Consider the following 16,169-nt stretch of genomic DNA (forward strand, 5'->3'; position numbering starts at 1 on the left):
CAAAAAGTCACTGCTTTAATTAAACATCATAAGAAAACAGCATTTATGTTCTGACTGCATGTGTCGTGCAAACATTAACATTTCAGTGCTGCTCACCATCCACGCCCCTCTGATCATTAAGTGTGCATGTGCTCGGTTGTGTTGTGTTTGTGTGCTGAAATAAAAGCAGAGGGAGTGTGTGTCGCTTTGGGGACGGCGCCGAGCTGCGAGCAGGAAGAACAAAGCTGCTTTCAGACCGGAGGTGGTTTGGATCGTCTGCAGCACAGCTCAGACTAGATTGAGTTACAGCACAGTCACCTCCAAATGTCCTCTCACTGCTCTGTGCGTGTGTGTGTGTGTGTGTGTAAACAGTAAATGCAGCCAATGCAGTACACAGATATTAACAAAAATATGAACTTTATTGAAGGTAATTTACAAACTTTGATGGCTAAATAAAGACGTGCTTCACGGGTTAGGCTGTGGCTCAGGAGGTAGAGTGGGTCATGTACTAATCAGAAGGTCAGTGGTTCAATTCCCAGCTCTCCTAGTCAAAGTATCTGATATTGAATCCATCAGAGTGTGAATGTTTGACAAGGCACTCGTATGACGGGTGAATGAGGTTTGTAGTAAGAAAGTATTATAAAACTGCTGTCAGTCCATTTCAAGCAAATATGGGTGAAATAATTGCTGGAAATGCAATATTGACAATTCACAAGATAAACCTTTCTCAACTTCAAGCAGAGCAACTGAAGCAACTACCACTTAGAGAGCAGGATATTGCTGACTGACATATGACCTGGCAGTAAATACATTAGAGGGTTACCTAGGCAACCAGAGCCTATAATGTGTGCAAACAACCAACCATCAGCTGCAAAGTGATGCACGATGAAAGAATCACATGCAGTGTGAATGCAGCTTTATCATATGGACTCTATGATGTCACCCAGTAATGTGTGCAGTCTGTCTTTGAACGCTCCACTTTGTCCATCGCCAATCTTGATGCTTAATGCTTGCAGCTTAATTCAAACTTAAAGTGTTACTGACCCACATTCCCCTGCATTCAAAGTGGACTTTTTCCTTTTTACTGTTATATATTTAATGTTACAGTGGTGAATGCTCATATTAAACATGGCCAAACTTTCCAAAATTCATGTCAGTTTATGTATAAGTGAGCCCAAAGCACAGACTTCAGACTGCTCTGAGCACTCAGATTTATCCACTCTCAGGTCTGTATGTCAGAGAGAGGGGATATCCCTAATAAGGTAATCTCAGGCACAAAGGCCCCATTCCCATGTTCAAATCTACTTCTTATGAGGGGCAGCCAATCACAAGAATCTTGGGTTGAAAGGGAGCTAAAACACAGACGGTGAACTGAGAGGCTGCACCAAGGCCCAGCATGGAATAAACAAGGATTATTTTGAACTTTAATCATGCAAAGCAGCTCTAGCAGAGTCCACAAAAAACATGAAGGTGGAAATGAGAAGAACAGGTCAGTTTCAAAGAAAAATGTGCTCTGATCTTCTGCTCTGTGCTCAATTTCAAGGTCAAGGTCATCGTGTCATTGCCGTCAAAATCACAGTGCAGCTTTTCACCTGGTGGACACAAAAAATGGAAAATAAAATCACAAAAATGACAAAGTCAAGTATATGCTTTCATGCACAGTAACTCACCGCTGATGTTAGTCTAGCTGCACCCCGTCACAGTTATCTTTGGATTCCAACTGTCTGCAAGTACACAACAAACATAAAAGGAAATTATTTAGATATAAAAACAACCCAAGCAGTGCCCTAAAATGACCTGACCTCTGGTCTAAAGTTTCCTCTGAGCAGATCGAGTGAATGACAGATGACTTACGCCGCCTGAGCCTTTTCAGCTTTACGTGCCTCCCGAGCCTCGTGCTCATCCCAGATTTTCTTGTAACAGTAGACCAGAACCACAATGAGCCACAGCTGCAGAACCACGATCAGCACATACATCATTATCTCTGAGATCACGTCTGCCAGCTCCCGATTGGCTGGGAAACAGAAAGCAACAATGTTGTTTCTGACAGAGGGCTAGCAGGGACTAGAAAGACAGATCATCTTTCTTCCATATTAGCTTCTCTTCGTGCGAAAAGAGGATGAGGTCAGGAATGCATGTTAGATCCTTTTTTTCTATCCACCCATCACACAGATACACTGATTGGAACAAACTACTTTTCCATCTATTGCATCACCAAAGGATTTAAATCCATCCTCCTTACCTACAGCCACCACGCTAAGCTCCACCTCCTTCTCCACAGTGACCTGCTCAGGAGACAGCGGCAGAAAGAGGGTGCGGTGGAAGGTGCAGCGATATGTCCCCGTGTCATTGAAGGTGATGTTATTAATGTAAATGGCACCTGTCTGAATATCATCGTTTAGTGTGCCGTGCCACTCCAGGCGGTCGCTGAAATCTTCATGGAGGATGTCGGCTGTGGGGTGGTCATAGTGGAAAATCTGAGAGAAGGAAACAATTTCAAAACTCAGAACTTTATTACTGTTGTTTGCTTATTTATATTATAATAAAACATGAGGAAAATGACACATATCGACTGACTGCGGCGACACCTGTTGGTTATCAAAGTCGTGAGCTTGGTGTTGGTCCTTGGTGATGAGTAAGAGGTGAATATAGTATGGTGGATATGATAGGCCTGCCTTAAAGCATCTCCTGCTTTATTGTCCTTTTTGACTCTACAGGAGCCACAGTTTACTAAATAAACATCATGTTTTGTTGAGTACAACTTTAACCTACTGACCGAGATCAAAAACTCCTCAGTAATGCGTTTACTGAGGCCCGGGGTGGACTTAATAATAGGAACTTTGTAAGCAACACATATGAGCTTACATATAAGGTCTTTTCTAGTGGCACCACCAATAGAAATCCTTTATCTTTAATAATATTTGATATCTAATACAGAAGAATAATAAAGAAAAAAATCAGAACAGCTCAGTGCTATCTGTATATTTTGTTTCTTTTATGCAAATGCAATTAAGAATGAATGGAAGCAGAGAGCAAGAGTGTGCGTCCATATCACTACAAAAGCTACACAAAAACAATAAATGATCATCAGTATTAGTTTATAAATGTGTCTACTTTCTCTAAAAGTTATTCATATTATAAATGCAAAACAACTGGGATTAACTGTCTAGTTTCCAAGTTATGCTAAAGCTAAAGGTGCACTCTCAAAAGCTCCACCACTCAAACCACAAATAAAGTGAACAGAGGAAGACACGGACAAATAAAAGTTAGCATTCCGTCCATTTTCCAACACTTATCCAGGGTCATGGGAGGAAGCTGTCTAATGCTTAACCGCGGTTGTGCCTGTTTGTGGAGTTATTTGCCTCCAGAGAGTTCTCCCTGCATGGGGGCTCCCGTGCAGTCCTCCAAAATCCCAATAGCGTGGTGCTCGACGTGAATGATGCTGTGCGTCTGTCAGAGTGAGTCAGGACAGGGAAAGGAGCAACAGCAGCTTCACCTCAGCTCTGTGTATGTCAGAACTGCGGTCTTCTCTGCACAAGCATGAGCAAGAATAGTCCGCATATTTTTGACACTGCCCCATGTGACAGCAAATGCAGATCTGTGCGGGTAGAGGAGCAGTGCAAAGCTGCCCACAGACTGCCCACGCACTACAACTGCTGAACCACAAGCAAATATGCCCAGGCCTCACTCTCCCAGCCACCTCATACAGTGCTTCAGGATGGACGCCAAGGCATTCCAAAGCTGGCAGAAAAACATAATCTCTTCAGCGTGTCCTGCTTCCACCCCAATCTCCTTCCCATAGGATGTGCCTGAAACTCCTCACCAAGGAGGCATCAAGGAGGAACGCTAGTCAGATGTCAAAACCAACTCAATGGGGTCTGATCTATTTTTCCATCCCTCTCAAAGCTTGTGGTCATAGGTGAGGATAGGAAAGGAGATTAACCAGTAAATCAACATCTCTCTCTTCACCTCAGCAGAATCCTCATCAGTGCAGATGCTGCACTACTCCATCTGTCAATCTACCACTCCACTGGAACTCCTCCACTCGAGGCAGCAGCTCCTCCAAAACCCAGAGTGGGCACTCCAACCTTTTCCAGCTGAGAACCATGGCCTCAGGTCCTAATTTTCATCCTTTCTGGCTTGGCTTTCTGCTTTACATTGAGTTGCAAACAGCCCCAGTGTGAGCTGGGGGCTCAATGAAGCCAAAAAAAAAAAAAAGAAGTAACTCATTGGGATTAGCTTGCAGCTTTCAGACACAAAGTGAGCTCAAGGTTTCACAACTATCTTTATTTTCATACATCTAACAAATGTTTTTGGCTTCACTTTACATACTACGTCTTCCTTTCATATCCGTCCATGAGGTTGTCACCTGGAACAGTCTTTAGCTCACAGGTGAACCTTGTGACACGTGGAGGAGGAGCTGCTATGATGTGTGTTTCCGGGTGACATGTTGGAGATGGATGGAAGGCAACACTGAAGCTCATTGATCACGAGATCCTGCAGAGACATGCAACTGCTCTGAGGTCAGTGGGAGCATCTTTAGTGTTTCAGAGAAGCAGAGTGACAGCATGCTGCATCAGCTCATCCAACCTCACCGACCTAAAACCAGCTGAGATGGTTTCACTGGAGCAGAGTGAAGGACAATCAGTCAGTAAGCCCTCAGCGTATGTGCCAACACTTTTTTGTTGCTCAAAGTTATCATAACAGTATGACCCCCACCTCACCTCACCCCACCCCACCTCACCTCACCTCACCTTACCCCACCTGACCTCCACATTCACAAACAGCTCAAACCTGAGTCCTTAGAGGGCTTTGTTGAACTTACATGCCTGAACTCTTCCTCTCCCAGAGGTTTGAAATGCCAGTCTACGGTGGTTTGGGCACGGACCTCCTCTCTTGTCTTACAGGAGATGCAGCCCAGCAGGAATCCTTCTCCCGCCACGGCCTCAGTCAGGGAGTCCACCTCGGCACAGCCGCCATGGCACTGAGACACTGCAGGAACAGAGGAGGAGGAGAAGAAGCAGTAGAAGAACAAGAAATAGATGTAACAGAAGAACAAGAATAGAAGAAATAGAAAAAGAAGAAATAGAGAAAGAGAAAGGGTGGTAGAAGAAAAAGCAGAAGTAGAAGGGTAAATGAGAGAGATTTTTTCTATATCACAATTATCAAACAAGCAAAACTTTATTCAAACAGGAAATAGAAGGATAAATGCAACATCATTCAATCCTGACGGATATTCAGTTTGCAAATGACGGATCAAACAGGCCTCTCTTTGAGGAAGTTTCCAGTCAGTCTTCCCCGCCCCAAATACGCCAATAAAACGTAGACGGAAAACGCCACACAAAATAAATTCAAGAGCAGGCGAAGGAACTCGAGGCAGAAAAACTGAGTGGAAGGATGTGCACGTGTGTCTATAGTGACGGATGGAAACAGCAATAAGTAAGTAATTTTATTTCTAATTAAGTTCTATATGCCAACACCAGCAAAAACACAGGACTACAATAAGAGGTGCGGAACAGCAACACAACATCTACAAAAAGAGATTTAATGAACTTCCGAGATCCAACGAGCTCCTCCGGTTCATCTCCACCTGGGAGAACTGCAGCAGGTCGTTTCATTCATAACAATTACATGAAGTCTTTAATTATCCACACTGCAGCTGATTTATCAAAACTTATTCTCACATCTCCTTTCAACAATAAAGACACAATAGAAAAAGGAATATGATGCAACAAAAAGACAAATCGGTTTTAAACTGTGAAATTAATTAAAGAAGAAAAATAAAATAAAAGGTCAAAGTTCAGTAAGTGATACACAATATTGACCAGTTTTATCTAAAATGTCTCTCTGACTGTCAAAGCATTATTCTGTGTTTAATAAAAGTCAGGCGCAGAGCAAATATCAGCAGGAATGAGCTTAAAAAATCCAACGAAGTAAATCCTTTAACTAGTTTTACTCTTATTGTCACTTTCTAGTTTCTAGTGTAAGAGCTTTACAGTCAAAGCAACTTTATTCTATTTATTCTATTAGAGTGAGACTTAAGAAGGCCCTTCAGCCACCAACATTAATAGTTTCTCAGAGTTAAAGGTGCGGACTTAAACAATGTTTTGGACTTACCAAAAAGACTGAAGACAACTAAAAAAGACAAGTAGAGTCTCATTTCTGCTGGAGCAACTTTTGGCCGGCTGCTAAACAAAATCTTGACCGTGCCTGCAGTGAAATATCAGCTGTGTCTGAGATTACACGGCTGCCACACGTTTCCTGATGAATTCCATTTTCTGCGTGAATTCGCCCTTTAATCTGACTGTCAGCCAATCGGTTCAGCAATCTTTCACTTCAATGAGGCCAAAAATGAGCAGAAAACGCTTCTTTAAATCCAAAGAAAGTTGAGTTTCTGTGTTTCAGGGCTTTTAAGTCTGCAGTCCTGTCGGACTTTAAGGCAGCTAAATTTAGAGTGTGAATTCAGGAGAGCTGAACGGTACGAGTGCTGAAAGCCAGCAGGAAACCTGAGATGATGAGACCTGAACCACAACTACACATGACCGGCCACAGCAAAACTACAGCCACATGTCCTCTGATTTAAACACTGACAAAAGACAAGTCTGCAAAAGAGGAAAACTTTTTATGTATAACTTTATATATGATTTTTCTGAGGCCAAGCAGGCTACTATTCTTACCCAAAATGCATTAATGCTTTCTGTGTTTTATGTTCTTTCTTTCCTGAAAGCAGCAGCAGATCTGGCATGCAAAATCACCCCGACATGATTTGTTAAACAAATCTGCTTCAAGTGGAACAAAAGCAGCACACAGATTAAAGGGGAGGGTGAGAATCCCCTGATTTCTTTCGTGTAACTTCAGTATATTTAATGAAGTCATGCAAAATTCTACTTTCACACTACAGTATTTTCACAGCCATGAGCTCCATTCACAAGTGTTAAAGTACAACCGTATTAGAAAGTTATTTTGACTGTTCTTCTGCTACGTCACAGACATTAAAACAGTGCCCGAACTTAAAATTTACTGTGGAAATCTCCCGTACAGGCCGGGACTCAGCAGAGGTAAAAGGTTTGTTCCAGACTTTAAGAAGAAAATAGCAGTTTCTATTTAAACTCAATTTTCCAACATTATTCAATTACTAGAAAAATATTTGATCTGCAGCAGATTTTATTAAAAGATCTCTAAAATTAAAGCTGCAACATTTTTTACATTCATAAACACTTAAGGCAGTGCAGTTAATCAGAAACGTCACACATTCATAGAGCAGTCAGTGAAAAGTAGTCCAGGAGAAAGAAGGTGAAACCTGAAGAAGGAAAGCAGGGAAATGTCTGATAAGAGAGAGAAAATCTCAAAGGAGAGAAGAACAAAAACAGAGAAAAGAAGGAAGCAAGTAAAGAGATAAATAAAAATGAAAGCAATGAGGGAGGGAGGGAAGTAAAGGGAAAGCAGGGAGAAGGAATAATGGAATAAGGAAAGATGGAAAGGAAAATTGAGAAGGAAGCGAGAACCAACAAAGGGAGTTAGGCCAGAAGAAAGAAGCAATGAAGGAGCCAAGGACAGAGAGAAGATAGGAAGAAATGAAGGAAGGAAAAAAGAAGGAGACTTTGGGGCGTATATGACCCATAACTGAAAGGACTTTGACGGCCCTGGATTGAATAATCTGAAGATGATTTGGTTATTGTAACATCAGGCCCCGGTTATTGTGGAAACAGGTTTTAAACAGGTTTCCTGTCTTCCTCTTCAGACACTACATCTCTCGTTTCTGCATTAACTCCATTTGAATACTGTAAACAGATCAAACCTCAGATTAAACCTCTGATTTGTTTCCCTGTTCTTCAGCCACTAAATATGATATTCAGTTTGTCGTCTTATCGCTGTTGATTTCTGCCGTCTGACAGTCGGTCAGAGAAACAAGGCCAGTCAACTCAAGGCTGCCAAACAGGCACTGACTGAAGGCCTCAACTTGCGTGCTGACAAAGACATCCTCATGGTCGATGCAGGCGGCGAGGTGGCGTGATGAGTGTGAGGGGCTGGATTATTTTAAAGGGGAATGGCGTGTGATGTGTAACTGACGGCTCTGAGGTCATGCAAATATTTGAAGAAAATAAGGAAATGCGGTCAGGCGGTGGGGCCACGAGCTGTGTTTCTGCTACTCGGGCTGGATGTTGATGCGTGTTTGTGTATTCTGGCCGCTGTGGAGGTCAGGGATGCTGTCATGTGATGTAAGCAGATGAAAGAGTGAAAGGGTCCTTGCCTCTTTCTCTTACCTTGTGTGTGCCTGTAAATAATGATGACATCAAAAAATCAGAGGGAGTGTTACAGATATTCCCAGAGCTGGCACGCACAAACCCAAGGGAGGGGGGGACTTCAAGGAAATGTTTACACGTGATAAACTTCGTGTGTGTGTGTGTGTGCACCTCTGTGGCCCAACACATGCGTACACACAGTGAGTGACACACCTCCTATCTCGCTATGCTGGCGATGTTTCTTTATTTTTAGCTCAGATCGAGTTTCCAGTCCCCCTCGGCCTGGTTCAGCAGCCAGAAGTGCTCAGCAACAGAACTCCCAGTAACCTGGAGTGGAGCAGTTTCTGTGTGTGTGAGACACAGAGCTTGGTGGCAGCAGCAGCAGCAGCAGCCGCCCCGGCGAGGTGTTGATTGCAGGAGGTGGAGGAATAAACACTGAAGATGCCTTGTAAAACCTATGGAGAATCAGAAATTGCCAAGTCATTGTGATGCTTTGTCATCCATTTGAGAGGATGCAGAGGCAGCTGCTGGCTCAGGATCAAAGCTGACAGGTAGGTTAAAGAGAATTCAAAATGTAGTGTGCAGTTAAATGCTGTGTTTGCCTCTTAAAAAACTGATACAGATGAGTTTTTTTTCTCAAAGGGCTGCAAATTTATCTGTTTTATAACATACTTTAGCCACTTAAATGTAAATATATGAATTAGAAATGTGATAATGTAAAACTTCACATGCAGGCCACTAAAAACTGTTAAAGCCTCGAGAGACACAGGAAGCATTTCCCACGCCGTACCACAGCACATGGATACATTTTACTTACTGGCCTCCTTTATTTTATTGCAGGTGACTTTCTTCTGTTTAGATGTGCTCCTGTTAGTTTAGTTTCTGTTACTTTGTTGAACTAGTCTGTCTTTTCATGCTGTATTTTATTTTATGGAGCTATTCTCCTTTATTTAAGCTATGCTATTATAGGTTGTGTTTAATGCTTTAACACAGAAATTTAAATAAAGTTTATCTTATAAGAACTTAACTGATGAATCACAAAACAGTCACTTCTGATTGGCCCTAAAATCACCATAATTTTGGTTTCTGTGTATAACAATATTTACATTAACAGATGCTGATGTCAGTGGAAATGCAGGAGAAAAGAAGATTAAAGCAGAAAAACACTGTACTTACAGATATAACCATGCCACTGTTGTTTTCTTCAACAACAGCAGTTTTTTTTTAATCAGCACCAAAATATAAAAATTATGATTTCATACCACCACCGAATCTCTTGTTGTCTACTTAATTATCCCTGCTTGATGCCAGCAGGTTTATCACCATGGAGGAGGCAGGGCTAAGCCTCCACAGCTCCCCCTCAGGCTCCTGGCAGCACCATCTTTAGGTGGCACGAATCCCCTGGTACAAGTTCTAAAACACAAAATTACAGGTCTCAGTGGATCCTAATGAGGCGCACGTGAGCCTGAGTGACTTTATTCACCACATCAATTCAAAAGCAAATGGCTGAGTAAGAATCAGGAAGAAGAAAATCATAATAAATATAAACCACTGAGAATACTGTCACTTTCTGTCATTGGCATTATTATGGTAAAGTCCGAGTCATCTGAGATTTTTAATAGATGCATATATGGTATGAATTTGAACATCTTAGGTGACATCTTTCTCGGGTTATCCAGAGTTGAAAATTGTTTAAAAACCTTCCCAGATTTCCTAAAACTGTGAGAAACAGAGTGAGAAGAAACAGCTGTACTTTCATAAAATGCCACTTTGCAGCACAAGATGGAGCACAAAGTTGATTCAACTATTAATTAACTCTAATTAGAAAGCCATTCATATTTACAATAAATTAATTCAGGGCTAAAAAATTAATATCAAAAGTTAAAAAGACCAGCAGCTCACATGCAATGTTTTAAAATGCTGCTCCCGGAGGTGAAGGCTTCAGTTAATATTTGCAGAGGGTAATTACAAAAATGATCTTTAACATGCACTCAGTTGAGATGTAAGCAATTCCTAAAAATCAGAATCATTTTTAGGTGTGGTCTCTGAACAGAGTGCTACAGAATGTTTTTGTCCCACTGAGAGTGTCTGAAGATCTTTTGAAGATTTACTGAAGAGCGGAAGCTGCTGTGCTATTCCTTGAAAAAGACATTTGAATTTTAAGGGATTTCCCTGTTGAATAAACCTCAAACAAAACTCTCTACAGTTACGCGCGATCTGAGCTGAAAGTGTGTTGTTTTTATTCTCCACTGATGACCAGGTGACCCGAGACATCTCCTGAAGACTGCATCCTTCCTATTAAAGATGCCACTGAAAGAGGAAGAAGGTGAGTTGCCTATCAGACTCTCATACTGCAAGCATCATTAATTTTATTATTTCTTAAAGAAGTGTTCCTCACTTAGTAGAGCCTCACAAACGTGCACACAGTAGTTCTAACTGGATTAAATCAAAGATGGGGGCTAATTGTTGCATTCAGCCTCTTTAAACACAAGAGGTCGCAATGCTCCTGTTTATAGACTTTGATTAACATTATCTCCCTTCAGATAAACTCTGAAATTAAGTAAAATCTTTGAATTCATTAAAATCTCTGTATTTGCCGCAGAGATGTACCTGTCAGATACCTGCTGCTCGTGGTGTACTGACACACTGCCGCCGTGTCTTCACAAAAGCCGTTTTACGTGTAATAAAAGCCTGCGTGTAATAAAAGCCTCAGTTGGTGGTGACAGCAGCGCCGACGCATTAACCTGAAGCTTAAAGCTGATGAAAGCTAAACTGAAAACCAGTTTTCTCCAGTTTTCATCTGTTTCGTGTAAACACTCTTCTTCTTCTCGCCGCACATCCTCCGGACAGTTATTTTCCTGGAACGTACCACAAAGTTTGTCCGGGAGGGTGGTCGGGGGGGTTCGTTTGTGTTTGGCTGCTGGATGTGTGTATAGTTGGACATACATCGACTATATTTTTTAATCATACTATATCGACTACAATAGTGTTCTGTGTTGTTTGTGCGTTTATTTATTTTTTTAGAACACAGCAGGAATTGTATTTTACTGACGAGCCTCACCGCGCCTCCCCCCTGTGCAGTAAGTTAGTCGCCCCGGTCTAGTCCTTTTCACTTTTCCACAAAAAACGCTTTGTCTGCCGCTTTAAGATAGTTTGCGTCCGGCGCTCAGCTAACTTTGTTTTTCTTCTATAAAGTCCGCGGTCAAACAGAGCGGAGCGGAGCTGTTTTTAAAGTTAAAATGGAGGCTCGTAAATAGAACTTTGTGTGCTGGTAAATAAGCCTGAGCGGCATCATTTCGGGGGCCTTCAGAGGTCGGGACTGTGTTTGGGGGTAGCCGGAGAAAGGGGCTAACAGTTAGCTGGAGCCGGCCGGCTGATGCCTCTCTGCGCGGCCGAAGCATGCTGATGTGCTCCTGTGAGAAAGTGGATTTTAACATCACGTCCCGCACCGTCGCTCGGCTGGTTTTCGAGGCCGAACAGGACAACAGAAACGGAGGAAACTCGTCCAATGGGAGGTAGGAGTTTTAAGAAGTTCAAGGCTCTGAAGTTTGTCGGTTCTTTCTGTTCCCTCACGCCGGGTCTTTGCGCTTTTGGGTTTACCGGCTGCCGGAAGGTTGGAGATGTTTCAGGTGGTTTTTTGATCACCCGAGCAGGAGTTTGCGCATTTAAAGTCGCATCGCTGTTTGTCTGGCTCGGCTGTGATCGGTGTGTTGGTGAGCTGGGTTGCGTGTCATGGCAGGCACTGATAAGGCTGCTCGGGGATTACGGTGGCCGGATTACTCTGGACAAACAAGTCGGTGCCAAGATTGTTCTTGTTCAAACAGATCACATCAAATACTGTCAGGCCCTGGCCTTGGAAGTGCACGCTTTGAAGGCAAACAATGGACACACACACACACACACATACATATAAGTTATCATAACACAGCTAGTTGTAGCTAGCTGTGTTATGATAGCGCAGCTGCCAATATGATTTTGTTGCTGTTTTTAAGTTTTAGTTCGTAGAGTGGGTTTCGTTGTTTTACTGCTTGAAAATGTTTAATTCTAGTTTATTTTTCATTAGTTTTGGTGCAGCTTTATTCTTTTTACTCGAATGCAGAGGGGTTTTGTTCACAATAGTTTTTGAAGGCAGTCGTGTACACCTTCCAAATCTCAACCATCTGCACCAAAGCCTCTTCAGGCAGGCCTGATAACACATTTAACCAATGTCTGAAACTAAAGACATGTTCTGTATATTTTGATTTGATTTTAATTGGTTTTACACAATATTGTTTCAGCTAGGAAATGCAAGAAACTTTAAAAAAATGATACGTAAATACAAAACAACGAGGATATTATGACACATATACATTTGCGCGCACACACACACACAAGCCTTCTCTGTTGGAGGACACGTCTGCAGTATGTTTACGGGTGGTTTCGTCCTTGGCATTGGCAGTAAGGCCTTGATGGCCATGTGATCTACGTGTTTCCACAGTTTGTTTGTCTAATGCTGAAGAGAAGTCTGAGCTACTTGCTATTGTTTTTGGCCATTTAATAAACAAAATTCAGTTTGAAGTTAGAAGTAAATTAGGCCACACAGGAAAAAAAACACAGTGGAAGTGGAATATATACTTGACAAAAATAAAAATCTGCGTAGTTTTTTTCTGAATTACTGAGGTGATATCGTAGAAAACTGAGACTAATTTGAGTTAAGGCGTCTTTCAGTTACATAAGTGATGCTGTACTGTTTGCCACTGGATGTTTAGTCTTCCTCTAGGATCAATTAAACTGATATGACTACAGGAGATGCCACTATCTCTGAATGTTTCAAACCTAAAGCACATAAAACCAAATTAAACCAAGCAGGGACCAAGCATTATTTCACTTGAAATCAGACTTTGAAGTTAGAGGCTCTTTGGGGGTTTTAGATATCCTTTTAATCCAGAAAAACATTATTTACCCCCATAAGTAATGATTATCGGCTCGCTCACCCTTAATAGGCTGCACCACCTTCATTTTATGGCTGTAGTATGTTTTGAGGCAATATACAGACTTGGCTCGTTTGATTGTAAAGTTTGCATATCTGTTTAGGAGCAGCCGTGCTCTTAAAATTGGTCTCCATTGGCTTTAATTGGTGGTTGGTACCTGAAACCCCTGATGCTCACCCTGTTTTGGCTATTTCAGAGTTTCTTGAAGGGAGAATTTCTTTTAAATGATCCAAAAATAATAAAACATAAACTACCCCACTAGAAACCAAGGCCACTGATCAGCCTTCTCATAATCATTACCATCTGACGGAAATGGCTCTAATCAGTTAAAGCATCAGTTTAACAGCTTGTATGTGAAGAAACAGATTTTTGATAGCTGCAGTCAGGTCCAGGCAGGCCAGCGTTATGAACGCAAGGTTTCTCCTCTTGTTACTCCTCAGGTGGCTCCTTTCAGACGCAGCTCTGTTTTTATATAAGGTTTCCAATCTCGCAAAAGATGAAAATGATTGTGCAAAAGCAAGTTTGAAGTCTACCCAAGCTGGAAGGCCTGAGGCTTCTTCTGAACACAGAAGAGGGTGGATCGAGGAGCACTTTAGCCTCTCATTGCCAGCATATATGAACAAACTGGGCAGCAGGAAGTGGATTGGTTAGAGAACAGAAACTGCATATTTTTTTTGTCTACAGTGAATGGGTTTTGTCCCCCAAACCAAAGCTGTTTTGCTCTTACTACTTCTCGAGAATTTAACCTACCTCTTCTGAAGAAAATCGGTTAAATTCACAGGAAACGTGGGGCATATTTAATAAGTTGCTGTTTCTAAACTGTTGGACACGAGCATGACTGAAGGATGATGGTCAGTTTTAAATCCTTGTCCTTCTTGGTGACCTTGACTGAAAAGCTCAGAAGATGACTATGTCCTCTCCTGCAAGCCTGGAGGGTATGACTCTGGCTCAGCCCATCCCCATCCCAACGCTGACCGTCCTGCCGCCATCCTCGGACACAGAGTCGTGGTCTCGCTCGCCAAGTCCCAGACCCTTGCGCTCCAACAGACTCAGTGGATCCCACCGCAGCAGGACCCGAACCAAGAGGCAGAAGCAGGGGGAGCAAGGTTGCACGCCTAAGCTGCAATGGGGTAAAACTCCACAAATCGTGATAGAGGAGTCTGTGGAGAGGGGAGCTGTTCGACACCAGAGCCCGTCACCCTCCCGTTCTGTGGTACCTGAGATGGAGACAGATGAGCAAGGTCGGGACAGCCCCTCGCACGACTTCCTCGTGCCGCCGCCTCGCCCCTGGTCTCGTAGTCCTTCGCCCAGCCGCCGCTCACGTTGGTCCCTCAGGAGCCTGCTCAGCAGGGACTCTGACGGGGACAGCTGCAGGTTAGTGTGCTGGATTCATCCCTGAATAAACAGCCAGTGATTTATTTATTTTTATCCACAGTTTAGCTGCTCCTTCAATAGCACAGGCCAAACTCAAGGTTTTTTGTTTTTTGGTTTTGCCTTCAGTGATTCAAGTGAAGGTTCATTCTTATGTTACAGCACATCAAGTTCAGGAGATCAGAACAGAGTGTCTGTGCTATCAGCACTGTGCTCAGCAGCGTCCTGGGTGTTCTGTGCTTACAGCTCTGTAAAAACTTCAGTCAATTTGCATTCAGGCCCGCTGAGAGTGCAGTGACTCACACGAACTGTGCAGCCTCTCATCTGTGCACATTTGGTGAGAAATGAAAAGCATGTGACAGATTCAGTCTGATTTTTCTTTGAAACTACTTGAAATCAGCTATTTTGGAATAGGGTAGAGGTAATTACCTAAAATTAGTCAGGAAAGAATACAGGTGTTTTTTTTTTTGTTTTTTTTTTATTACATACAGTCACGGTTCATACTGTTAAGAAAGGAGGAAAAGAAAAAGTACTGAGTTCTATATCCAGGATTTTACCTCTATGCATAAAAATACGTTTTTTCTTCTTGTAAAGGTTATTCTGATTTAGAGGAAGGCCAAAATATAAAGAACTAAAGTGAAGGAAAATTTAAATAAAATATTTTTGAACTGTTTTCTTTAGGTGAATTTTAATTTACTAAAGCAGAAAATTCACTTTTCTTGCTTAGGCTTTTTCAGCCTCACAGTTATCCAGATGACATGTTTGTTATCCAGGGCTTTGTAGCCAAAGCCTGGATTTCTTTTTTAATTTATTCATTTATTTTTTTATAACAGTCTTAATTAGGGCTTCAATGATTCCTCGAGTAATTCGAAGCCGTTTGGTACCGAGAGGCTTTGTCAAAATATTTTTTATGTTTTAATCCCTGATTAGCGACTAAAATGGACCTGTAATAGAAACATATTTCAGAGGATGGTTGTGAATGCAAAGCATTACAACATTAAGATCACGCAGCAATAAAAACACTGATAAAACAACACCAGCAGTTGTTTTATATGAAGTCTTTCTGCACATGCACGGCAAGCACAAAGAGGCGGAGCCGTTACAGAGATGGTGAGCTGAGGTGGAGCGGAAGGAAACATTTTTCTAGCGTCCAAAGCAGCAGCGCTTTTTTTTTTTTTTTTTGCTATAACTGCAGTTAAAACCTTTACTGGGAAACAGCTGGAGGTCCTTCATCAACCACCTGATCAACAGGTGTCAACAACAACAGAGAACTTTGAAGCTGCTCCATCCACCGCTGTTTGTTTCACACAGCAAAAAATCTGCAGTAAAGCTACGGAAGTTAAAATAGGCAGATGATTAGATGATCAGATTACTCGATTAATCAATGGAATAATCAGTGGGATACTCGTGTGCTAAAATAATTGATAATTGCAGCCCTAGTCTTAATTTAGTCAAGCTTAAAATACATTTTGGTTCATCAAATGACTAAAAATAACAGGAAAGCGCATTAACGTCTGTTAAATTAAGCTTTCTTTAAGACTCTTTATCTTTACTATGTGCCAGCTAGTTGTGTATATGTGCATAGCTGTCCGTCAAAGGGACATTT

At 42.0% G+C, this 16,169-nt stretch overlaps 2 protein-coding genes across 4 annotated transcripts in view; one reads left to right on the forward strand and one right to left on the reverse strand.

The window, feature by feature from the left end:
• Nucleotides 1–379: 379 nt before the first annotated feature.
• Nucleotides 380–6,406, reverse strand: LOC115794646 (sodium channel subunit beta-1). Its single transcript, XM_030750264.1, has 6 exons — nt 6,097–6,406; nt 4,805–4,971; nt 2,222–2,456; nt 1,834–1,993; nt 1,650–1,703; nt 380–1,571 (listed from the first exon to the last, which is right to left on the reverse strand). Exons 1-5 carry the CDS (start codon nt 6,137–6,139, stop codon nt 1,658–1,660), a joined length of 651 nt encoding a protein of 216 aa, XP_030606124.1. The 5' UTR covers nt 6,140–6,406; the 3' UTR covers nt 380–1,571; nt 1,650–1,657.
• Nucleotides 6,407–8,469: 2,063 nt separating this feature from the next.
• Nucleotides 8,470–16,169, forward strand: part of gramd1a (GRAM domain containing 1A) — a 50,677-nt gene continuing 42,977 nt past the window's right edge. The window contains exons 1-3 of one of the 3 annotated variants that reach the window (XM_030750243.1): nt 8,470–8,773; nt 10,483–10,548; nt 13,633–14,566. In XM_030750243.1, the coding sequence (XP_030606103.1) occupies nt 14,097–14,566 (470 nt within the window). In that variant the 5' untranslated portion in view covers nt 8,470–8,773; nt 10,483–10,548; nt 13,633–14,096. Of the gene's footprint in view, nt 10,549–11,255; nt 11,738–13,632; nt 14,567–16,169 lie in introns of those variants that run through there. The other 2 variants (XM_030750244.1, XM_030750246.1) reach the window with 2 other exon arrangements.

This window comes from Archocentrus centrarchus, chromosome 16, assembly GCF_007364275.1.
Source record: "Archocentrus centrarchus isolate MPI-CPG fArcCen1 chromosome 16, fArcCen1, whole genome shotgun sequence".
Lineage (NCBI taxonomy): Eukaryota > Metazoa > Chordata > Actinopteri > Cichliformes > Cichlidae > Archocentrus > Archocentrus centrarchus.